Consider the following 27060-nt stretch of genomic DNA (forward strand, 5'->3'; position numbering starts at 1 on the left):
TCCTCTGCCGGCTCTGCATTGCCACGGTTGGGCGACCCACAGTTATCTCCTGCACTGTGAAGACCTGCCTCAGTGTAGGTGCAGCACCTGGTTGACAGTGGCCCATCTTCTGGTGCATTGTCCCAATTTGACTTCCCAACGACGGAATCTTGGGTTACCGGACTCGTTGCCACTAATTATATCTGACAACGCCTCATTGGTTGATTTAGTTTTGTGTTTTATTCATGAGGGTGGGTTTTATCATTCGATCTAAGTTTTAGTGCATGTCCTTTGTCCCTCTGTGTCCTCCACCCTAGTGCTTTTAGGCTGGAGGTTTTAATGTGTTGCAGAGCGGCTGGCTTCTCCTCTTTATTCTCATGGTCAGCTAGCCATCATCATCTGCTTTGTTGTTTTACTCTCTTCATCCCGTTTCTTGCATTTCTGTGGTTTTCTGTCTCCATTTTGTCCATTTACATGTTTGTTGCCTTTCATCGTTCTTGTGATTTTCCTTCCATTCCGTTTTGTGTTGTCAGTATCGTTTGTTTTATTCTCACATTTGTGGCATTGTTTTGTTTGGAACAAGGGACTGATGACCTTGTAGTTTAGTTTCTCCCCCCCCCCCCCCCCCCTTTTAATCTAACCAACAACCCTTCCACTCTAATGCTTTTGGACTGGATGTTTTAAGTTGTCTCGGAGTGGCTGGCTTTTCCTTTTTATTCTTGTGGTCACCCAGCCACGATCATCTGCTCTCTTGCTTTTATCCCTTCTACCTGTTTCTTGCTTTTCTCTGTGGTTTTCTTTTCCTGTTTTTGTCCATAGTAGTGTTGGTTGTCCTTCTGCCACTCTTCTGGTTCTTCCATTCTCCTGTTGTTTGGTGTACCTCTCCTTTCTTTTCTTCTTTCCCTTGTGTAATTGTTTTACCGGGAACAAGGGACTGATGACCTTGCAGTTTGGTCCCTTCCTCCCCTCTTTAAACCAACCAACTTCTTAAGAAGTCACAAAAGTTGGTTGAGTATGATATCATTGTTGAGTTGCATAACTTCCTTAACTCCAGCAAAGGTGTGGTAACCTGCCATGTCATTATAGACGTAGACATTGCTGAACTCAAGAATGGGCACCGCAGGGGAGAAAAGGACACTTAAGAACAAAGGAGAAATTGGGAAGACTGCCACCTTCATTGTGACCTTCAGTTCTCTGACGCTACCTGAACACATCATGGCAGGTTTCCTCCGACTCAGATTAAGGCTCTATGTACTTAACCCTATGCGCTGCTTTAAATGACAGTGTTTTGGCCATACACCGCTGAGCTGCAGAGGTGAAGAGATACTGTCTGTCTCCAGCAGTCTGCATTAACTGCTCTGGAAAGCACCCAGTCTGGAGCCGAGACTGCCCTGTTTTTGCAGAGAAATGCAAAATTCAGGAAATCAAAGTGACCAGGCGGATCCCCTATGCACAAGCCAAAAAGGACTATCAGGCAATGAAACCCTCTGTCTTTTTCCCTTCTTATGCTTCCTTGACGCAGAAACACATTCCAAAGGTAGATGCTATGACGCAGACGACACCCAGTGTACTATTATCCACCACCAGCACCTGTACTCGCACCTGCATGTGCCAAATCAAAGTTAAAGACCTAACAATCCACGCGGCTAAGACAGAAGAGACCTTTAACGATTTTACAGTGTGCAGCCCGAACGCACTTCAAAAGAAGATTGCTTCTCAATGCCCACTTTCTTCAAAGAAAAGTGCCTGTCGCTGTCCCTTTTGCCCCTTTTCCTTTCTGGGGAAGGGAGTGGAGAAAGGATTGCAGCATTCGGGTCGAAAGCTGACCCAGGTGCCATCAGATGTCATTCTGGCGCAGCTGACTGACGGTGGGATTTTAATGCCTCATCACCATACCCAGTCGGCCCCTCCACCCGCCTCACTCTACTAGCTCCGAACCAACCCGGTGCAAGGACAAGGGTAAATAAATGTCATGCTGATGAAATGCTCCCATACTCCAATGTAATATAAATGGATAAGGGACTCACCTGGACTGGAGGAATTGAGACTCCTTGTAGAGGACAGACCCTTTTGCCTCTGTCTTCAAGAGACTCATTTTAAAGAGACTGGCACACCTGTACTGGGAGGCTATCCCCTTTACAGGAAAGACAACCTTACTGGTGACAGGGTAAAAGGTGGGGTTGCGGTGTTCAGGGACACTTTTCACTCTTCACCTATTCCCTTGACAACAACACTACAACCGGTTGCTGTTCGGAAAGAGGCCCATGTTGACATCATGTGCTCCGTGTACCTACCACTCCATGAGCCTCTTGATAGTGGGGTCCTCACTCATCATCTTGACGAACTACCCCATCTGTTTTTCCTTTTACGAGACTTCAGTGCACATAATAACACCACATGCTCCAAGGGTCTGGTAATTGAGGATCTGCTATGCACAACAGATTTCATGCTGCTTAACATGCGTCAAAATACATATTTTAGCACCGTTACGGGTTTATCTACAGCCATATATCTCTCCTCCTGCTCGTCTGCTCCTGTAGACATTGCTCAGTGGGCAATGGATGATGACCTTCATGGTAGTGACCTTTCCCTATCTGGATCTGTCTACCTAAGGCAGCAGATCCCAAAAGAAAGCCACTGAGATTGTTGTTCAGAAAGGCTAACTGGATGCTTTACAGGCATTTAGCTGTCTTCGAGCAGTGTGACGGCATCCAGGACTGGGTGGATCACATTACGGCTGTGATTCACCATGCCACCGATGTGTTCATCCCAAAGTCAGCGGAAATGCCTAGGAGGTGCCCTATCCCTTCGTCGTTTTGCAATCAGGTGCAGAGTCAGTCAATGTCCTACAGATTAGCATCTTGCAAACGTTCAAAAGGTGCATGCACAGGTGAGAAGAATAATTTAGGAGAGTAAGCAGAGGTCTTTCTAGGGGTTCTTGAACTCCATCAATTGGTCCACATCTGCAAGTGAAGTGTGGGAAGCCATCAGGAGGATCTCAATACAGAACTCTTGACCGCCAGTAGCAGCTGTACGAATACAAGGGTCTCTCATAACATTGCCGAGGGACATAGCTCAGACAGTGGCTGAATCATATAAATCCATTACGGCTGATTCTAGCCAGGATCCCACCTTCTGTCACTACTGGGAGACACAAGGGGGAATACAACCAGCCTTTCTCTCCATGGGAGCTGGATTCTGCATTATCAGTAGCTTGTGATATGGCCCCTGGAAATGACCTAATAACTTACAGCATGTTGCATCAGTCATACAGACGATCAAAGGAGGACCTCCTTCAGCTCTTCAATAAAATTTGCATGACGGGCAACTTTCCCAACTCTTGGAGAGAATCTATTTTAATCACAATTTTAAAACCAGGGAAGGATTGGACAGACCGCAATAGTTACCATAGTATTAGCCTGACGAGATGTGTAGGAAAGACACTGGAGCATATGGTCAATCGATGCATAGTGTGGGTTCTTGAAACTAGGTCCCTACTCAGTCATGCCCAGTGTGGGTTCAGGAGGCATGGCTCCACCCTCAATAACCTGACCCTGCTCAAAGCAGCAATTCAGCAAACTTTCCTTCATAAGCAACACCTTATTGGTGTTTTCTTCAATTTGGAAAAGGACTATGATACTACTTGGCATAACATTTTGTTGCATCTCCATAAGTGGGGATTCTATGGACATGTGCCAACCTTCATACGGTCCTTTCTCTCAGACAGATACTTTAGATATAAGGTTTGGAATGTCCTGTCTGACCATTTTAAGCAGGAGAGTGGTGTTCCTCAAGGGAGTGTTTTAAGTGTCATGGCTTTCACCAATTCAATCAACAGTATTATGTCCATTGTGTGACATCGAGTACTATGTTCTTTGTTTGGGAATGACTTCTCCATCTTCTGTGCCTCCTCCAGCCTCGCCATGGTTACTCAGCAATTGTAACTGATGATCCGGTGGTTGGAGGAATGGTCTTGCACCACAGGTTTTAATTTCTCTTTGAAGAAAGCAGTTTGTGTTGATTTTAATCATTCCTGCTGCCTGTTTAATGTACCCATTTTACAACTGGGTGTCACCATTCTTGCTTTTAAGGGAAAGTTGAAATACCTGTGTCTTACTTTTGATGGGAAGTTAACATGGTTTCCACACCTTAAAGAACTGAAACTGAGATGTCTCAAGACCTCTTAAACATCCTTAAATGTGTCAGTCATAGGTCTTGGGGAGCCAACAGGGCATGTGTGCTCGAACTTCATAAGGCCTTTGTGCAACCTCCAGCTTGAACACAGATGCCGGATTTATGGGTCAGCAAGGCCTTCATATCTTAAAATGCTGGATGCAATTTACCACCAGGGTATTAGGCTGTCAACAGGGGTCTATCACACGAGCCCTGTTGTTAGTTTGTGTACGGAGACTGGTGAGCCTCGTCTGTCTATTCAATGTCTTTTTATTTGTCCATTTCTACATCACCAGCATCCAGCTATGTTGTTCAGCTGTCACTGGTACGGCTGTTTGCTCGTCGGCCACAAGCAACATGGCCCTTTGGGATCTGTGCAACGGAGAGCCTTGAGTTATTACAGGTGGGGGGCATTAAGGTCCAAAGCCAGAGGTGGAGTAGGGCTACTATCAAGAACCTGATTGCTTTTAGAATTGACTGCTTACAGGAAGCAATGTACCCCAGGCTATGTTTTTAAAATGGAGTTTAATGAGATTTTGTGTCACCACCCGTATTTTATTACTGTCTACACAGATGGCTCTAAGTAGGCAGATTTTTTCGGTTGTTCTGTCGTGTTACCTGACATTATCCTCAGGATAGGGCTCCCACAACAGTTTTCAGTTTATTACACAGAACTGTTTGCTATCTTGAGAGCAATAGAGCAGATGAGATGACGTCATGACAAAAAATTTATCACCTGCTCAGATTCTGAAAGTGCCCGTCCCCCTATTGGATAAATGTACACAATAGATCAGATATTGCAACAGGTGCAAGATGCTCTCCTTCTCTTACAAAGGCAAAACAAGGAAATCTTTCTTTGCTGGGTTCCAGAGCACATAGGGATTCAGGGAAATGAACTTGCTGATGTGGCGGCCAAGGAGGCTTGCTCCCTTCCTCCTCCTTCTCCTGCTCGCTGTTCAGTCCCTTTGTGAGCTGTCACTTTATTTGTGACCAGGAAGGCCATATGTTGGTGGGAATATCAGTGGCTGGAAGTGAGGAATAATAAACTATGTTCCATAAAGACTTCAGTGTGACCATGGATTACCTCTTTGTGCTTGTGATGACGTGAAGAAGTGGCCCTTACTCGGCTTAAGAGTGAGACATTGCCCATTGAAACATGGATTCCTCTTACATTGTGAGGAGCCCCTAGTGTGTCAGGGATGCAGGACATGGCTGTCAGTACAACATATTTAAACTGAGTGTGTTTTATATGATGAGCTGAGGGTTGAATGGGGTCTCCCACAGGATCTTCCCTCTATTTTAAGTAGAACGAGGCAAGTGTTGATCATGTCTTAAGATTTTATGTGGTGTCTGGAATTCTTCCCAAAGTACTGGGTGTGAGATCTTAATGTGTCACAGAGTGGCTGGGTCATGTATTATTTCTAAGTTGTCATTCAGCCATGGTTGTCTGTTCCTGTTTTAACCCTTTAACTGCTCTGGACGTGTTAATGCGCACGCATTTGTACCTGTTCCTGTGCGCTCTGAATGTGTTTACGCGCGCCACCAGTTTAAGAGTAGACACGTTCAGAGTACCGGGTAGAAGGACTGGTGGCAAGCGTAAACACGTTCAGAGCAGTTAAAGGGTTAACAGCATATACAGCTCTTTTATGAATGATTTTACTAAGTTATTTCACTGTGTCTCATTGGGATTTTAAAGCGGGCTATTCTGAAGCTCACCTTCTTGGGGTTGCTTTACGATTCTTGTAGTGGGATGAAACACAATTTTCTGGTTTATTGATCTTTTTCCATAGATTTTCCCAAGTTTCTCTGGTATATCATTAATGCAAGAGAGCTCATGACCTTGCTGTTTAGCACCATCTGTCATAAATCACCACCACCATTCAAATTCCAGATTACCTATAATTAACCAAAATTTTGTTACCTGGCATCAAGAGGTGCTACTATAAATAGCAGGAGAGAAGAACTGAAATGACACTTGGCCAGTGTTCTTGTTTGAGTATTGTGTGATGTTTACAATTACTGTGATAGATTATGAACATTCTAGAACTATGGAGAAAATGGCAGACAGCTTCTCTTAGTACCTATAGGGATGTGTTACAAAGGATTGCCAGGAAGTTGTATCTAGCGTCAACAAAGCGTATATTATGGATGAATATATTATCAGAAGCATTAATTAATTAATTCTAGTGTTTTTTTCACTAACGCCAAAAGTGTAAACAGGTCCATACCTGAAACGCCACAAGTGATTTTATTTTGGAAGTTTAGTTCAGTGCTAGCAGACCTTGAGTGAAAGGACATGTTAAGGAATGAATGTGTTCCAGCCTGCTGTGCCAACAGTCACACATTTCTTTGCCACTTCAGAAATAATTCACAAAAGTTTGAAAATCCGATTTCTGATCACTTTTTGTATCAATAAGCAACACACGTTTCATTGAAGTTTCTCCGTAGCAAATGTTTTGATTATGTATTTTCCTCTCTCTGCTTGAATGCAAATAATTTTTTTGCCTGGACAAATTGGACAAAATTTGTTATTGTATACACCAGGCTGCTATCTTGTGACATGGCCACTACTCTTACAGATGTATACCGTGAGTAGCCGCAGCCCAGGCTGTATATTAGCACTACTGCAAGAGATCATGCGTAAATAACAGACATTAACACAACTCGCCATGCTTTTTCCGACCATGTCTCAAGCAGTCTCCACAGCATCGGGTGACGCCATCATTGCTGATGTGTGGTATGTAGACTGGAATAAACTGTGCTGCAGTTGCAGGCACCACTTTCATACATGAAATCATGTGCCCTTTAAAAGCCATGCTAATATCCAGTATCCATCTGTTGGTGGGTATTCAGGCTGTCGCCCGACCAATCTGCGGCCAATTTATGCTCTGCTGTGCAGGAACATATCAAACAGAGATGACTGCCAGCACTGTGAGCACCTGACATTCAACACTCGCTGGCTTCTATTAGCTACCCTTGAGTGCCACGCTGTGCTGGACCGGCATCTCAGCCACCTTCAAGTTCAGTGCTATGTGGGACTTTTATCTCAACTGTCCGTGAGCCCAAGGCATCTTTGGAATATGTTTCTAATTGTCTGCGAGCTCCCGGTCTGTCCACTGCTGAGTGTGGCTTTCATCAACCTTATCACTGAGAGCACTTTCTAGGCAATGTTAAGGATGGACTTTTCGATTTGTGTTCAAGTAGTGTGGATATTTGTCCCCAGAAATTGTGTATTAAGTTACATTTTTTAGTTAATGGACAAACAGGTGTTATTGTTGTTGTTGTTGTTTTTGTGTGTCACACGTCTGGGCCATAGTTTCAGAAAACCTCTCTGTGGAGTTTTCCTTGTGGGTTAAAAATCTTCTGTGCACAAGGGGCAGTTTTTGTTAAGCAGTCATTTCTAAACAAGTTAGTGCATACATTTTTGTATTGTATGAGACTTTTGGCCAAAAAGAGTAAAACATTGTATTTGTAAAAGACTCTTGCCAGTGTAAGAGTAGTACTTCATGATGAATGTACATTGGAGCTTCTTCGCAGAAGCATAAACCAGCTGTTCTTCTTTTGAAGAGAATGCTTTTGAAGCTGCAAGGTTTTTATTAGTCTTCTGTCACCTTCATATCAAAAATTCAACGCTGACACAGCTATAAAAACTTCCAAGTCACTTAATGCAGGGCGGTAACCTGTGTGAGATTATGAACACATTGTTTAGTATAATCCAGTGCAAAGTGGCTCCATAAGGCATCAAAGCTTCACGCACATTTTGTAAAAGAAATGGGAACAGTTATTTTATTGATCACTAAATTAACAAACAGTATTTAAATGTATTTATAAAAATCCCAAATTTAAGCTTAATATTTAACTGAAATGACACTAAAATGATAGTAGATGTCTCTGATAAGCTTAAATTTCATATTTTCTGTGATGTTAACAATTGTAAAATCGGCAGCGTCAATTTTGGAGATCTGGTGTTAGATACATTTGCACAACCATATAAATTAGGTGTTGCGGACAATATAGCCTAGCCCTGTTGCTAGGCAACATTGATGGCTACATTAATTGTAGCTCCTGTTTGGCAACATTGTGAGCCACTGTAGCTCACCAGTGTTTGCATCAATACATTTATGTGCTAGAAGTGTTTACTATGGCCATGAAATGGGTGATAGTTGGTGGAAGTGAGTATGAATCGTGCAATTGCATTCCACGAGGACAAAAAATTTAACAAGGAAAGGAGAAATCAGGGTTTTGGATGCTTTCTTCTTTAAGTAAGTGAACTGCTTCTGAAACTCACGAATTGATGCTGGATAATATACATTTTCTGGAATGGCGAAAGACAATTTGAAATATATCGTTTAAATACAGTTTGTTTGGTGTTTGTATATCTGGAATATATGACTGTTGTATAAATATTGACCCCTGGAATATTCAATCTTTGTCTAAATAACAGCACTCTCATTCCAAGAGATCAGTTTTGTTCCGGCTGCACATTGGTGTCAGTAGTAAACATACTTTCAATTCTAATTATTGTTCTTCATTGTCAGCTCTGCCTTCAGAGTTGGACTTGAGTGCGGTTTCAAAGTGACGTTGTTTGGTGCAGATACCAGGTATCTTCAAGACATCTACATCATCATGGCTCTAATCAAACAATGCAAGAGCTGTCACCTATACGGACAGGAAGTGGAATACAAGCAGTACATCATCCCATGGTCTGTATGTTCAGGAGATCAATGGATGCTAAGCCAGTAGTAAGTTAGTTGCACATCAAGTATCCACCGGTGTTTTTCAGAGATGCTGTTCAGGACCCAACAAAATGATTCATCAAATACAACAGGTGGTATGACAAGATATGCTTGGCAAATATGGACTTTTACTTGGACAGCTCAGCCCAATAGTGGTTCGAAAAGAACAAATAGAAGCTCAATAAGTGGGACAAATTTCAGGCTGGATTAAAGAAAACATTAGGTGACAGTCAACAGCAAGTCAGTTTAGCTGAAGAATGGTTGAAGAAGAGGGCCCAAAGTCAAGGCAAAATGAATGTTTTGGCCCTTGGCAACATTTCAAATTCGAATATGACAGAAGCCATCAAAGTCGGACATTTGATGAAAGGAGTCGCAGAAGATGTACCAAGCTCTTCTTGTAGACGATATCGCAACAATAGAGTAATTGATCAGCTGGTGACAGTGCATTGAGTAATATGATAGACCAGAGTTATGGGATCTCCAGATATCAGTCTTTGATATACCATGTAGCAACAGCTGTTATTATATCTTTATGTAGCAGGTATAACATTTTCATCTGTATTTATAGGTTTTAATTTTATTTGCAATAGATTTCACAGTTAAATTTCACCATCTTCATAGTGATTGCTTTACGATACCAGATAGAGGGTACAGAAAATTGATATCTTCTATGCTGAAACTTCTTTCTTAGCATGAAAGTTTGCCCAAAAGTTTAAATAGCCATCAGTTAAGCAGATTTAAATACTACTTAAGGATGGATGCTTTCTTCATAAAATTCTTTCAGTCATATGGATCTTCTCCTTAAACATAAGCTCCCTCCAAAGATAAAAAATGGCTCTAAGGAAATTTCTTTAATCTTTTCCCTTGAAATGTGAGCTCTGCCCATCTTCTTCTGGAAATATGAAAGCTTAAATCAGATTTATTGTGCTTATTAAGAAACTTTATTTTTGTTGAACGTTTTCTCCTTGTGGTTTACATGGCCAAACAAAATTCATTTAATCCCCTTATGTTTTATCAACAGCACCCTTTTCTTGAGATATTTCAAAAAAGTTCAAATAAATTGGAAACCCTAAGCCCATTACATGACATTTAAACTGGAGAAACATAAATCTGTTTCTGAACTGTAATGTTCCTGCATTTGACTGAGTGTGCACTTTTGATTGTTAGATTTTTGTTCTGTAATATCACATAATGTGCTTCTATGAAATATGGTGATGGCATATTTACCATCCTTCAGTGAATAAGATACTACACCGTTTAAGACTGAAGACAGACCAATTTTCTCATATGGATGACAGTATGCCACTGAATTGCATGATGTCTGTTGCTCAGTGAGCTCACATTTCATTTCCTTGATTTTTTGATAAAAGCAGTTCTTCACAAAATCAATATGCAACACCAGCTCCTCCTGTTTCAGATACATGTAAACGGTATTGTAATTCTTGATGTTGTGTTCATAGTATGTATGTATGTATGAATGAATGATAACACTCTTCATAAGTCATTGGACCTACAAAATTAAGTGGTTTTAACACTTCAGTTTCCTTCACATGATTAGATTGTGTAGACACTCATCGAAAGAACTGAACAGATCACTCATGAGAGGCAGATATGTCACCACAGCGCTTGTCAATCCTGTGAACACTTCACCTATTGCACAATTTTCGTAGATGATACTGTGTGTTGAAAAAGCACTGTCAATAATAATAACATTACTTAAGACACAGAACATTCAGATCATTGATTCCTGAAGAAATTGTGTCTAATAAAGAACTAATGAAGGGTTTCATACTACTTTCTAAGGGAACTGGCACAGGGAGAGAATCTGCACAATAAACTCGGTTTCGGTCTGGGCAATAGCTGGCTAAGACTGTTTGTTTTATCTCCCTGCACAAATAAATAAATAAATAAATAAATAAATAAATGATGTTGCATAGTTCCTTAGTCATAGTTGGAAACGCACAGGCAGTTTAGGGTAACAGTAACTCTGTATTTTCATTACGGAAGCAGAGGCATACATTATGGCCTTTACGTGTTCTGGACAAGATCTGATCTGCTTTGATTCATAAAACATCCTATGACTTTCCCCTTTAAAATAATTTATATACATCATTCACATGAAGGTATAAAAGTTATTTTTATTTATGTACTCAGCTGTCTACACTGTCTTTGTAGACTTGCAGGTGTTTTTGCCAGGACGAAGTTGGTTTATATAGTCTGTAAAGCAACTCTCACACATTCAGTATTATTAATATAATGATATTGTGTCAATATATTATATGAAAGAGAATGGCACAATATCACTGTGCAATATTTATGTCTGACATGCATCAGTTAGAACTCTGCCTACAAAAAGAACATGTCTGCAATGGATGACATGGAATTTGTATGGATTGTGACAGAGTTGCTTGCCCTTCAAAACACAAGCAGAAGTTGTGCAATATGGAAGCAAGTCTGAGAACCATTTTTTGAGTATTTCAGTGGATCAGGGACTCTTACTTCACAGCATAGTCTGGTAAGCCACAACTACTACTAATTACAATTAAACAAGTGAACTGCATAATTGATCATGTACATGTTTCCCACGTCTTTCTCTACTGTAAGTACTGCTACAAAAAAGATAAAACAATAATGGTGATGGAAATCTACATGATCTTAATATGAACTTTGACAAATGTTGCACGAAAAATAAACGTGTATGCTCACTAGACAGCCGACAAGATTTTGTTTGTCAGTTATGAGAACAGCTGCAAGAAAAATAAATGTTTCACTGTACTGTCATGGCGCCATGTTTTCAATTTCCATTGCTGTTGAGAACAATGAGGCACCTGGGATTTTCTGATCAAACCAAGAACTTCATTTCCTTAAAGTAACACATAGTGCTTTCATTTACATCTTCCAGCTCACATGCTGATTGTTATTATTTACTTTTTCTTTTCTTTGCAGAAATTCATTTGGAATTGAATTTCTCTTGGTCTCAACAGGAACTGATATGTATTGAACAATACCTCTCTCACATGGTACAATATAGTATTATATTGAATGGATGTCAATAGTTTTAGAACTGTATCGTTGTCTTCAATATTGTGGAGATAGAAAATACCTCTTCAGTTGTAAAGCTTTTTTATTTTCCAATGCTTAGACCACAACCAGTTACAGGCTATTATGTGCCCATCATCAGATGTGATACTCAAAATAACAAGAAATCGAAGCTAATAATAATTTTTATTTGCACTAGTACACATGAGGGAACAAAAAAGAAATGCCATATAACATTTTTAGCTAAAAGCGGTGGGGTTAGGTGCTGTGAAACATAAATCAATGCTAAAGCGATACCAGGAAGTACAGTGGACAACTGTTTAGGTAAAGAAGTATGGAATGAGCATCAGGACACTGAAGTTTTGTTTTGCAGCCCCAGGTGCCACGATGGAGAGAATAGGATGCAGTGTGCCACCAGTGAGTGCAGAGCGTGGAGCAATTTACTCGGAGGAGGAAGTAAACTGATAAACCAGATTGGTGAAAGTACTGCCATCTGTTGATGAGACGAATAACATGAGACCAACTAACTTGGCAATTCACAATTTGACTTAGTGATTTTACATGAAAAATGAGAAAATATTAAAGAGAAATTTGCATGAAAAGCATTAAGACTGCGTTATGGATGGTAATGGAGTCTGAACAGAACTGTCATAAAACTCCTAACTGGAAACCAGCAACTTAAAGCTTACACACAAACCGTAAAACACAATGAATCTTTTTCTTCTTCACAAGTGGCATGGAGATTTTAGTTTAGTGTTGACACATATGGTGACATGGAATATCATGTCATAGTCATGAACTAAAAGAACATACAAGTGTCAATCCTATTTACAAAAACATCTTGCTGCTAAGCAAAAAGAGTCCCACTGTCAAAAACCTTTATACTATTTAATAGCTAACAGTAATGGGAATAAAGGGACACATTGAAACTAGGAGAAATACAGCAAGGTAATAACACTGCTAACTAAAAGCCAGTGGCTCAACAAGGCTTGCATAAGATAAAGATGCGATAGTTAAATAAACTTTACGTTATGGATGACAGGCAAATTTTAATTTTTTAGGATGCAGATGATGCACAATAATGTGCCATAGTCACAGATTAAATAGTAAAAATATTCAAACTTCTATTAAAAAAGAACATTTTACAGCTATGCAGGATAGAAACTGGCTGGACCTTGAAGTCTTCACTATAGGAAATAGGCAAATGTATTTCACTATTTCCCATAGTGAAGACTAGAAGTTTGCATATTTTCAATTTTTTAGTCTATGACTATGGTGTGTTATTGTGCATAATTATCTGTGTCATTAAATTTAAATTTGCCTGTTATTCACAATGCAGAATTTAATTGTTTCATGTCTTATCTTACGTAAGCCTAGTTGAGTCGCCAACTTTTACTTAAGTTTTGTTACCTTGCTGTATTACTCCTATTTTCAATGTTTTCCTTTATTGATGTTACTGCTAACTGTTAAAAGTTTGAGGAGTTTTTCAAAGTGAGGACTTAAAGATTGAGCTACCGTCCATTTTGCTTAGCAGCAAGTTGTTTTTTAATAGGAGTGACACGTGGTTATGTTCTTTTAGCTCGTGAGTGTTGCCCATTATTCCATGTTACCATAGGTGTCCCAACTAAATTAAAATTTGTGTGCCACTCATGAAAAAGAAAAAAAAAAAATGTATTGTGTTTTATAGTTTATGCACAAATGAAAAAGGAAAAAGTGTTTTACGGGTTATGCGTAAGCTTTGCACATGCTTCCATTTAGGAGTTTTACTTCAGTTCTATTCTGCCCCTGATTCAGAATATTCTTTTACCACTCATAATGTGCACTTAATGCTTTTCGTGAATTTTTTTTTGTAATGTTTTTTTTTTCCCTTTTGCGTGTAAATCACTAATTTAAATTTGAATGATTGGGCTGATTGGTCTGGCATTATTCTTCCTATCAACTGTTGGCAATAGTTTTGTCAATCTAGTTTACCAGTTTACTTCCTCCTTCATGTAAGCTACTCTGTGCCCTGCGCTTGCTGGTGGTACACCACGTTCTATTCCCTCTGTCATGGCGCTTCTGTTCGCAACGCAAATTGTAAGCATTATCGTGTTCATTCCATATTTCTTTACCCAGGCTGTTATCCATTGTATTGTCTGATGTCACTTCGGTATTAACTTAAGTTTTCTGAAAATGTTACATGTTTCTTCTTTTTTGCTTTTCTCATGTGTACTAGTGCATATAAAAATTATTATTAGCTCCAGTGTCTTGTTTATTTGCAGCATCACCTGATGATGAGCATGTAATAGCCTTAAACTGGTCGTGGTCTAAGGATTGGGAAAAAAAGAAAAAAAAAAAACTTTTCAACTTGTGCAGTATTTTCAATCTTTACTATAATTACTGAGACTGACTGGGTGTATACAGAACTTCTCATTTCTAATGATTATGTTATAAACCAGTGAAAATAGTCAGTTTTTGAAAATGTGAGTGGATAGATAACTAATTCACCAGCTGGTGTCAAGAGAAAACACATTATCAAAGTAGTGAAAATTTGCAAGCTTTTGGAGTGAGTGACTGCTCCTCCTCCTCCTCCTCCTGCTGCTCCTGGCAGAAGGGTTGAAGGGGGAGGAAGAGGGATGAAGGAAGAGGACTGATGAGGTTTAGAAAATGGGGAGAGTTACGGAAAAGTTGCTCAGAACGCTGGGTTTAGGAAAGACTTACCAGGCAGGATAAGAAAAGACTTGCTTAAGCTATTTATTATGTCAAAACTTACCATCTGAGAAAGTCAGGAAGAAAGGCCAAAGCACAAGCCGAACCCTTCTAAATTTTTTGAGATGTGACTAAGACTAGTTTAACAAAGCTTGGCTATTTGAAACAACATGGCTGTTCTTGCCAACTCCAAATACAAAATAATTCAATCAAGAGTGTAATAGTGCATGTTGTATTTGTTCTTACTAATTTTATTTTTCTTGTGTATTTTCTCCATTGCATCAAGCTCAAATTTCAGCTAAAAAAATTATTAACAGTGGATGGTTGCTCATGAAACTGTCAAAAACACAGTTGCACAAGAATGATAACCCAGAGAGAATGTTAACTGTGGGGTGATAGATTTGTTTTACTACGGCAAAAAAGCCTTTCCCACTTGTTCAGTATTTTAAAGTTTATTAGTAATGATGTTAAAAATGTTTGTTTTGTTGTTTTCATTTTTTAATAGTGAATATTTATTTTCTTTAGGAGACTACAGAACCTTAGTTGGACATAGCATTCCGTACAGAGAACTGGGTTATTCATCTTTGGAACATTTTCTAAAGACTGTTGAAGATATGCGAATTTTCACTGGTTCAAATGGTGAATTGATGTTTGATACCATCCCTAAAGAAAACACTGCTCATTTGGCTGCTTTGGTAGCTAAGCAGAAGTCTGCACCCAAAAAACTGAAATTTCCATTGAAGAATGTAAGTACTGTTGGTTTGCTATGGCATATTGATAATTTTTTTTCCAAATTATGGGAGTAAAACTTCCCCAATCCTTTACAAATCGCAGCAGTGGTGCTACATGTGATTATTTTAAAAAGTTCAAGAACAGATGTTAAAGGTCAACAGGTACAAGAGGAAATTTCATAATTTCTTCTTCTTTGCTTGCTTTAGGAGGAAGATATGAGCGCAGTTAGGACTGTATTGGTTGAAAGAAATCCACAGAATTTTGTACTGGGATGGAAGCAGCTTATCAACATGGTGGTGTATTTACTGAAGCTTCTGGGCTAGACTTTATATTATTATTTGGGAAATAGATCCTTATTTTTATGTATGTATGATGATTAGTCTGAATGTTGGGCACATTACATACAAGCTATTCAGACAGGAAAAAAACTAATGCGACAAACACAGTAGCATGAGTATGCTTAATGTACATTGTGTCATGTAATACTTTCATATTCCATCCCTTTATAGATCGCAGTTTCATTTATATGATAGTTATTAAACACACACATCAGAAAAGTTTTGCATCACCCCAGTACTCCAGAAGTCCTGAAGATAGGCGTTGACTGTGGATATTGTATCACAGATACAGTCCCTTTGACTGTTCAGAGACATCACTAAACCCGCCCAAAGATATAAACATCCATACATGAGCAGTGCCTTTTAGATGGAGGGTGGTCCAACAGCCGATCAGTTCCAGTCATTCCACCAGGACAGAGGTACATGGCTCATGTTGTCTGTAGTTCAACAATGCCTAGATGGTCAATACCGCTGTTTGATCATGTCCACATTGTTACTTTGTGCCAGGAAGGGCTCTCAACAAGGTAAGTGTCCAGGCGTCTCGGAGTGAACCAAAGCGATGTTGTTCGGACATGGAGGAGATACAGAGAGACAGGAACTGTCGATGACATGCCTTGCTCAGGCCGTCCAAGGGGCACTACTGCAGTAGATGACCACTATCTACAGATTATGGCTTGGAGGAACCTTGACAACAACACCTCCATGTTGAATAATGCTTTTCGTGCAGCCACAGGACGTCGTGTTACAACTCAAACTGTGCCGAATAGGATGCATGACGCGCAACTTCACTCCTGATGTCTGTGGCGAGGTCCATCTTTGCAACCACGACACCATGCAGCGCAGTACTATTGGGCACAACAACATGCTGAATGGAACGCTCAGGATTGGCATCACGTTCTCTTCACCAATGAGTGTCGCATATGCCTTCAACCAGACAATCGTTGGAGAGGTGTTTGGTGACAGCCTGATCAGGCTGAACGCCTTAGGCACACTGCCCAGCGAGTGCAGCAAGGTGGAAGTTCCCTGATATTTTGGGGTGGCATTATGTGGGGCCGACGGATGCTGCTGGTGGTCATGGATGGTGCCGTAATGGCTGTACAATACATAAATGCCATCCTGTGACTGACAGTGCAACCATATCGGCAGCATATTGGCGAGACATTCGTCTCCATGAACGACAGTTTGTGCTCCCATCGTGCACATCTTGTGAAGGACTTCCTTCAGGATAATGACATCGCTCAACTAGAATGGCCAGCATGTTCTCCAGACGTGAACCTTATTGAACATGAACATGCCTGGGATATGCCACAACGAATACAGGCATGCATCAATGCAAGATGTGCTACTGGGTATTAGAGGTGTTGATGTGTACAGCAATCTAGACCACTACCTCTGAAGGTCTCGCTGTGTGGTGGTACAACATGCAATGTGTGGTTTTCATGAGCAATAAAAAGGGCGGAAATATTGTTTATGTTGATCTATATTCCAATTTTTTTTACATGTTACCGGAACTCTCGGAACCGAGGTGATGCAAAACTTTTTTTGATGTCTGTACATTTTGGATGTATTTATGAACATTTTACAGTACACCTCATTTGAAGTAGTCAGTCTTTGTGAAATTAAAAATGCAGTCTTTGAGGAACGTATCTATATAATGTGGGAAATAAGTCTTACTGTAACTATGGGTCTAATATACTTAAGAACTGAGTTTAGATAGAACAGAGGAAAGGGGGTTCATCAGGAAAGTTATGGACTTGTCATCAAAGTGTAAGGTATATTGTGCATTTTCATTTGCTTGTATCTCTTTCAGTTAATTGAGGTGAGTTTGGGTTTCCACATGACAAATGTGAGCAGTTGTAATTAACCCACACCTGTTGCCACTCTTGTGCCACTTTTGTTAATATTTTGATAGTTGTTATGTAGACACTTGGATCCACTTGTAGATATTATCATCATTATGAAGCTTACATTCACACCACACTAAACAGTTAGTGTTTATTTGTGTTAATGTGTATTTATTGTTTGTTCACAATGTTCTGGGTGGGGTGGGAGAGGGATGGTTTTGGGAATGATGATGATGATGAATACTTCATGCATTGATATTTTGATAGACACAAGAATTTCAACTTACTTTGCCTGTGTCCTTTTTTGAACTGAGTGTGCAACAATGTGCTTGCTGCTTTGGAAAAACAGCACACACACACACACACACACACACACACACACACACACACACACACAGAGAGAGAGAGAGAGAGAGAGAGAGAGAGAGAGAGAGAGAGAGAGAGAGAGTATTGTTAGATCACCATTGTTGGCAGTGGTTGAACACAGAACACTCTTGGTCTGAATTGACTGACTTCTACAGGCTCCCGCTGATACGTAACTAGGGACCCCTCATTCAGGGCATTGTGAACATACTATACTTTATTACCCATATCAAACCAAATATTTATTGTTAATGGTAGAATTGTATTTTGAGTTGTCTGTCTTTATAGGCTGCGCCAAGCAGATCACGAAATTTTCCGCCAGGAAACAAGTGGAATTCAAAAAAACCTGAATCGAAGCCTTCCTCTAGAAGACAGCCAATTACTGTCACACTCAGTGGAAAAGGAGCGCAGTCAAATAATCAGTCAAGCTCAGTGGTAATCAAATATTGTTGAACAGTTAAATAAGATTTTATAACATTAGCTATGTCTCTTTTATATGTACTTTGTTTATGTGCTTTGAAATAGCATTTCCTTTAGTTGAATGTGACAAAGCAATAAAAAATTGTGATGGTATTAAAAATACTGACTTTCAAGGCAGCAACACATTCTCACAGAAATATGAAGGTTGCCAAATTGTTTGGCTTTTAGAATACTGATTCTTACTTTAAGAATAGGCATTAAAGTTACCCTGACTCTACATCTAGGAAAAACTGCAGGATACGGCAATTGAAAGCAGTGAGTCACAAGTAAGATGAAAATTGAAGTTTAAGAAGGTGAAAATGGCAGAGAAGAAGATAGAAAGGGTAGTTTTAAGTTTCCTGCTGTCACTTGGATGGGTCAACAGTGTAATCGGGTAAGAGTAGGGATGAGATTAACTGTGACAATGTTACAAAAACTTTCCTAGTAATGAATGAATGTCGTTTGGCTAGGGCCTCCCGTCTGGTATATTTATGCAAAGCAATAAGAGGGAAGCACTTTAATAACAACCTAATCCATAGAAATTGTTGGAACCCCACTTCTCTCTAGTGGACTGCAGTGACATGATAGAGAAGGGAAAGAGAAATGTAGATGACATGTATACAGCAGGAATGAAGCACAAATAATGATTAGATAAATTAGATAAATGTGGGGGAAAAAACCTCAGAAGAGATGAAATATTGATATGTAACAGATTTGAATCGATTAGAATTGGAAGAGCAGTGACTATGAGCAAGGAATGAAAACATAGATTTTATAGTTTATCCAACATTAAGGATAGGTGTGATTGAAAGCAATGGGTTATCTTTATAAGAGCCCATATCTTGCAGAGATTATGATTTTGTGAGGCTGTTTTTGGAAATGTGGAAAGAAGAGTGAATAGAATTCATCTCATTTCTGGGCATTGTGAAAGTACATGGTAGTTTGGGTGTAGGTGATTGATGCATTCCATTTCAGGATACATGGAAATACACTGACTCAAGAAAAATGAAAGTTGGTAGGTGTGTTTCTACATCTGAAAGATTATGACTATTCAGATTTTGCAATAGTGACATAAGAGAATTTCAAGTAACGACTCTAGTACGATGCAAATCTGGTTTGCTGTAAATATAGGCTGTAATGATTGTGAGCGTTAGTTACCTGTGAGTTTGGATGTGGTGAATTCATGTTAGTCAAGAATACCTTGGAGGCAACAAAGACACCATTGTCAATACTCAGTGAATTTCAGTGAGGTTGTGTAATAGAGCTACAGGAAGCTGGATGTTCCCTCTGTGTTGTTTCAGGAAGACTTGGCAGGAATTAGCCACTGTACATGATTACTGGCAATAATTGTCATGGAAATGTACAGTTGCCACATGACACTAATATGAGGGAAGACCATCACATGTGGTATATAGCTCTGGTGCATTGTTCCATCTCCAGCAGCAATTTGAGCAGCAATTGTCACCACTGTGCCACAGTGAACAGTTAGAAATTGGTTACTTCAAGGACAGCTGTGAGCCAGACACCTGTAGTGTGCATTCCTCTGACCCCAGACTGCCGCCATTTACCACTCCAGTGGTGTCAAGCGAGAGCTCATTGGAGGGTAGGGTGAAGGTCTGTTGTGTTTTTTGATGAAAGCTCGTTCTGCCTTGGGGCCAGTGATTGTCATGTGTTCATCAAAAGGCCAGTTGAGAACCTGCAACCAACTTGTCTGTGTGCTAGACACAACGGGCTGCCTCATGGAGTTATAGTCTGGGGTGAGATTTCTCATGACAGCAGGAGCACTCTCGTAGTTATCTCACATATGCTGACTGCAAATGTGTACAGTGATCTGGTGATTCGACCTGTTTTGCTACCATTCATGAACAGCATTTCCAGAGCATTTTTTCCAGCAAGATAACACTCGCCCACATACTGCTATTGTAACTCGGTGTTCTCTACAGAGTGTCAGTACATTGTCTTGGCCTGCTCAGTCGCCAGATCTGTCTCCAATTGAGCACATGTGGGACATCATCATCATCTGACAACAACTCCATCATCATCCACAACCAGCACCCCTGTATAGACTGACCAAGTGCAGCAAGTATCGGACTCCATCACACAAACTGACAACTGGCTGCTGTACAACATGATACATGCACGTTTGCATGCTTGCATTCAACATTCTGGAGGTTACACCAGTTATTGATGTACCAGCATTTCATGTTTGCAGTGGCTTATCTTGCACGTACAGTAACCTCTAAATTTGAAATTTATTCTCAAATTTCATTACTGTACATTATTATGAGAAGGAAAGTTGCTACTCACCATAAAGCAGAGATGCTGAGTCACAGATAGGCACAACAAAAAGACTCACAATTAAAGCTTTCGGCAATTGGCCTTTGTCAACAACAGATGCACACGCGCGTGCGGCCCCCCCCCCCCCTCACACACACACACACACACACGGCAGTGTGATTTCAGTTGCCTGAGGCTGCAGTCGTCTGTGTCTGTGTGTGTGTGTGTGTGTGTGTGTGTGTGTGTGTGTGTGTGTGTGTGCGCGCGCGCGTGCGTGCACAAAGGCCAACGGGCGAAAGCTTTAATTGTGAAAGTCTTTTTGTTGTGCCTCTCTGCGACTCAGCATCTCCGCTATATGGTGAGTAGCAACTTTCCTTCTCGTAATATTGTTACAGTCCATCCTGAATTTTCCATTGTTTGATTACTCTACATTAATTATATTTTGGTGTTGTGACTTTTTCCTGTCACTGTGTGTTGCATGACTGCAAAATGAGATGCAGAATACTGTTGTGCTGTCCGAAATACAGTGATTTGTTGTATTTGAAATTTTTCTTCACTTACAAACATTGCAAAGGTGACATGAGGAAAACCATTTTTGAACTATGTTGCAAGAAGTGAAGGCAGAGTTGATAGGACTGTATTCAGTAAATGTATGCTTAAAAGTTTCATTTGCCATAGATTGATGCAGAATGTGTTCCTTCTGTCCTTGCCCCCTCCCCCCTCCCCCTCCTTTTAAATGGACATAGCACATTTTCTTCATTGTCATTGACCTATCCCGCTATGTGTTCATTCTCTAATGATGTAATTACTGATGGGACTGTAAACCTTATTATTCCAGCACTGTAGTTTGGTTGTGTTAGTCAACTAGCTTCAAGGAAGGACATTGTCCAAAAGCACAGTTTCAATTTCAATATTGTTAATGTACCTGTCAAATTCGTAACACTTTCACTATACATCGAGTAGTTACTTTTACATCTTCAAACAGTAAAGTTGACGATGTTTGCAAATGTAAACAGATATCTCCAATATGTTACATATAAGATTATTTCGAATTATAATTTTTTTTCCCCTGAGAGCAATACTTTGGTCTAATTGAAGCTCCTCATGAGATGACATGAGTAAACAGGTTTGCCTATGTATTGGTTCTAAAACAAACCTAATGCAAACACAGGGAAGCTGTTAGAGGAAACAGTGGAAATTGATTATAATGTTTAATTTTATAATTGTGTGAATAAAACTTTGGTAAATTTAATTCCACACTATTTGGCACATTTCTCCACACACACTTTTCATTGGTCTCAGTAGCTTCTCATCCCATCCTATATTATGACAACTGAGTGAGGTAGTGGGTGGTGCAGTGTTTAAGACTTTAAACTTGCATTTTGAAAGAGTGGGGTTCATATCCCCTTCTGCTTTAGATTTGCTGTGATTTCCTGAAAGACAGTTTCATTGAAAATAACACAACCAGTGTCCATCCCAGTCCTTGTTTGATTTGAGTTTATGCTGTCTTGAATGACTTCATTGTTAACATTACTTAAAATCTAAGTATTCCTTATTAATAATGGACTGAATCCCTCTCGTCAGTTGTGAGACAACCCAGTAAATAATGAAAAAGAACTGGCCTTGAAGGAATGGGGGAATTTTTAAGTCATAATGACATGGTTATTTATATTTATTATGTCATGACAGTATTATCAATATATTAATTAACACTAGTTGATATTAACATAATATATTGAATAGTTCTTCAACTTATATGTCCAACAAGTATTGTAATTGGTTTCCATATGCGACATGTATGTCCTCGGTGCCAACTTTTTGTTTTCCAGTGCAATTGAATATGTAACAAATAGTGCAGCTACTGTTGTCTCACAGCTGATATATTCAAGTGAAATTAAGCTTAAAGTGCCTAGTAGATTTAAAAAAAGAATATTTTTAAATGTCATGTGCTAGAATTGAAAAAGGATCTGTGGATGGTGTAGTACAGTTCTTGGTTTGTAACTACAAAGGACTCTGTTTAATTTTGGAATATTGAGCACCATTCCTTTCTCTCCATGTTTCAGGATTACTCTGTTAGGATGTGATGTAAAAACAGTTATCAGTGTACTGTTTGTTTCTTTTTTCTGAAAAAATAGTTTCAACATGTGAAGAATATAATATTTGTCACCTGCTTTGTAGGTCCGAACGGTTCAGTCATCTTGGACACCAGGCCGACCAGACAACTACGAAAAACCACCACGGTTTTCAAGAGGGGGTGCTATACCTTCACAACAACCAACAGATGCACACATTCCATCACTATTTGATAGAGCACCACCATTGTACCCAGAATCGCATTACAGTTTGCCTACAGCTGTTGATCGTGTAAGGAATTCAGTTTAGTATAGAGAATGGTACTTCACCATATTTTAGTGATTACAGACTGTTATGTGACGTTTGTCATTTCAGGTTTTGTCTTAATAGAATGTTTTACAAAATGTGAATTAAAATGTGGCACCTGAGGATATGTCACTACAAAGCAACAGGGCAAGGAGTGCTGCAAAGGTGGGGAAGTGATCAAAGAGATAAACAGTGTGACTAGGGAATATTGGATAAAAGCAGACGGTATGAGAGGTGGTTGGAAAAGTCAGCTCTGGTGAAGTACGTAGTTGAGGCATATTGATGAGTTAGTTTGAGTGAGGAAAACATTAGAGTGGTTATTAATATAGGTACTGAGTGATTTGGGTTTAGAGCAGGTGTGCTTACTGCAGATGGCTATGCTATAGGGAAGGAAACACTTCTGCATCTATGTCTGTACCCAGTAAATCACAGTGAAGTGCATGACAGATGGTAACTTTTTTAACATTGATTTTGAGGGGGTGGAGATTGTTTTTGTAAAGATTTTGTTGATTACTGGCTGGACTGATGTGAACGGAGGTGTGGATATTAACTTCATTGAGATGAATGGAGGTGGTTTTGGATTTGGGGAAGGACCAGGTGAATTTTACCAGGGAAAAGAATTTACGTTATAGCAGAAAGAATAGTAATTCATCTTCACTGTGAGTGCAGACCACAAAGCTAGGGTGCAAAGCTTTTTGAGAGGTGAGGAATGCCTGCATCATGTGGTCCATGGAAAAGCCTGCGTAGAATGGGTCCAAACTACTTCCTATAGCCATATGCTTGATGTGTTTTTAAGTATGTCTCATATACGTAGAGAGATCAGGCAAATAGTAATGACAGGCAACTTAACTGTAGAATGTGTAGAAATACTGTGCTGCATAAGGCATGGCACTGCTGGTATAGTGTTCTTGCATTTCTGTGCTAGTCCCAACTTGGTCCATTTGTCATGTTTCTTCCAAGAACAGCACAGACCTCCAGATACAAAGGTTAATGATTTGACATTCAAGTAATAGGAAAACTGAATAAAAATTCCAAGTACTTCTAACAGACTCATTTAAAAATATTTACTTCCTTGGGAAGAATAGACAAATACAGGTGGGGGAAGATTGGAAGGGAAGGGCAGGTCACTCAGTCTCTAGGTTAAGAGGTACTAATGCATTCTGAGGACACTTCCCCCTTTATCTTTGTCTCCTTGTTTCCTCCCAGGAGGTTATTTTTGCTCAGTTTAGGCTGTGAGTGATCAGTGTCTCCTTTCCAATCTTCACAAACCCATTCCTTTATCCACACAGAGGAAGGAATTAACAGATTCAAAATCTGGGTGTAATTTTTTTCTATTTTTAAATATGTCTGTTGTTAATACCTGCAATTTCACCTCCATAAGGTAAGTATTGGACAGCCATTCTGTCTTCTTGTAATTTTACAGTTTGCTTAAATAAATTTCTTTGACATAAAGAATGAAAAAATGCTGTTAGAAGTGAATTTAGATAACTTGGTGATAACATTGTACTGTTGTGAACAGATCTTGAGAAAGATAAGGCCACACATTCAAGTCTGCATATGGCTGAAAATTGGAGAGACACTAGTGACACATCAGAGAAGGAAAAATAAACTTGAAAGACATAAGTTAAATAAATAGAAAATAATGGGGAGAGGGAAGAAGGATGTGCAGTAGAGAGAGAGAGAGAGAGAGAGAGAGAGAGAGAGAGAGAGAGATAATGTTGCTAAAGTGACATCTTGTAGACATTTCCAAATTATCAATTTTGGATGAAGTTGCCAGTTGTATGAGAACATCTGTCACACATACTTGTTGTCTGTTGTCATACCTCTTGAAGGTTGAATCAAATGTGCCTCATCAACAGTTTCTTTCTGTAAGTTCATTTCTTGCTCATGAACTCTGTTCCATATGCTTTCAACAACGTCACATACATTCTATTTTTCCAATTTATAACAGAAAATTGTGCTTTGTGATATTGTATTATGACTCAAGACTTGACGCTCGCTGTAGTTGATTGACCACAGTAAGAATATCTGTTTCGATGCCACATGGTGCTTTGGATAGATTAAAAAAAATCTACTCACCAAGTGGTGGCAGGGGAACACACACACACACACACACACACACACACACAAACAAACAATTTGAGTTTGATGGTAATGTACCAGAGGAGTCGCGAAGAGATTTTTGTTTATAGAACAACACGTACCTAATAATATAGACTATGAATGTTGACTTGCTGAGTCAGTATTCTGTACAAGTTCAATATAAGGGTTGTTTGTTCCTTTGGTAGTCACTAGTTATTATTTATGGAGACGCTGACACAATTGATGTGAAGCTGAAACGTATGCTGACGACAGAGGTTATCCAATCATTATTTGTCAGTTTAGTTTTCAACTTCAGAGTATCTGAATCTGAAGTACTTAAACTCTGTGAAGATTTCTATTTCGATCCACTTGCTGTGTGGTTCAAATGAAATGCTCTGAGGATTATTATTTATGATTGAGGGCTCAGCATGAATCTAGACTTAAGAGCAGTTTGATAATAGGATTTTTCGTCTTTTTTTTCTTTGTGCAGTACTGTAAAGCATTGCCACAATCAGTTGTATTATTGATAAATAAAAAGCAGACCCATATACACAGAAAACTGAAATTAACAACCAAATAAATTGATAAACATACCTCCAGGAGCTAGTTTCCCTGACACTTTCTTTTACCAAATAAATAGTTGTAATATTTACACTGTATATTCTACACAATATTGAATATCAATTAATTCACCATCATTATGAAACTGCACAGCAACAAAGGATTTGTGTGAAAGGGACAAAGTGGTGCCCTTCCAACCTGTCCCCCCTCTACACACACACACACACACACACACACACACACACACACACACACACACACACAGCACCTACAAAATTAAGGATTGAATGAAAACTAAAGCAAATAAAATAACACTAATTCGGGTGCACATTTAAATGCTTGACAGTATAAAGCCGAAGAAGTAGAAGCAAGTTTTTAAAAAAATACAGATATTCATTGTCTTCGCAATTTGTGTAGGTTTAGACCTGTCCATATATTCTTTGTTACTGGGAGGTTTTGTTGCTGTCTGTCTGTTCTTGTTAAACAGATAATGCAATGGAAGGAAGGAGATACGCTTGGCAGTTTCTCAGTTCAGTTTTGCACTTGAGCCTGGCCTTGAGTGCTTTGGGAAAATGTGTCTAATCATACAATGAAAGCATTCACACCCAGATGTCATAGTTGCTGGTGAATCTTCTGGGCTATGTGGCTGTTGTCTAGGAAACTACATGGTTCATGATGTTTTGCCCAGAGCTGCCCTGGACGTCTTCAGAGGTGCTCCTACGTCTACATCTACATTTATACTCCGCAAGCCACCCAACGGTGTGTGGCGGAGGGCACTTTATGTGCCACTGTCATTACCTCCCTTTCCTGTTCCAGTCGCATATGGTTCGCGGGAAGAACGACTGTCTGAAAACCTCCGTGCGTGCTTGAATCCCTCTAATTTTACATTCGTGATCTCCTCGGGAGGTATAAGTAGGGGGAAGCAATATGTTCGATACCTCATCCAGAAACGCACCCTCTCGAAACCTGGCGAGCAAGCTACACCGCGATGCAGAGCGCCTCTCTTGCAGAGTCTGCCACTTGAGTTTGCTAAACATCTCTGTAATGCTATCACGATTACCAAATAACCCTGTGACGAAACACGCTGCTATTCTTTGGTTCTTCTCTATCTCCTCCGTCAACCCGATCTGGTACGGATCCCACACTGATGCTGAGTCAGTATTCTGTACAAGTTCAGTATAAGGGTTGTTTGTTCCTTTGGTAGTCACTAGTTATTATTTATGCAGACGCTGACACAATTGATGTGAAGCTGAAACGTTTGCTGACGACAGAGGTTACCCAATCATTATTTGTCAGTTTAGTGCTCAAGTATAGGTCGAACGAGTGTTTTGTAAGCCACCTCCTTTGTTGATGGGCTACATTTTCTAAGGACTCTCTCAATGAATCTCAACCTGGTACCTGCCTTACCAA

At 39.7% G+C, this 27060-nt stretch overlaps 1 protein-coding gene across 2 annotated transcripts in view; it reads left to right on the forward strand.

Moving 5' to 3' along the window:
• LOC126177028 (tudor domain-containing protein 7-like) overlaps positions 1–27060 on the forward strand; it is a 231172-nt gene that overhangs the window by 12820 nt on the left and 191292 nt on the right. For both annotated transcript variants that reach the window (XM_049924262.1, XM_049924270.1), the window contains exons 3-5: positions 15141–15361; positions 18181–18327; positions 22807–22992. In XM_049924262.1, the coding sequence (XP_049780219.1) occupies positions 15141–15361; positions 18181–18327; positions 22807–22992 (554 nt within the window). The remainder of the gene's footprint in view (positions 1–15140; positions 15362–18180; positions 18328–22806; positions 22993–27060) is intronic.

The sequence above is a fragment of the Schistocerca cancellata genome, chromosome 1 (genome assembly GCF_023864275.1).
Source record: "Schistocerca cancellata isolate TAMUIC-IGC-003103 chromosome 1, iqSchCanc2.1, whole genome shotgun sequence".
Lineage (NCBI taxonomy): Eukaryota > Metazoa > Arthropoda > Insecta > Orthoptera > Acrididae > Schistocerca > Schistocerca cancellata.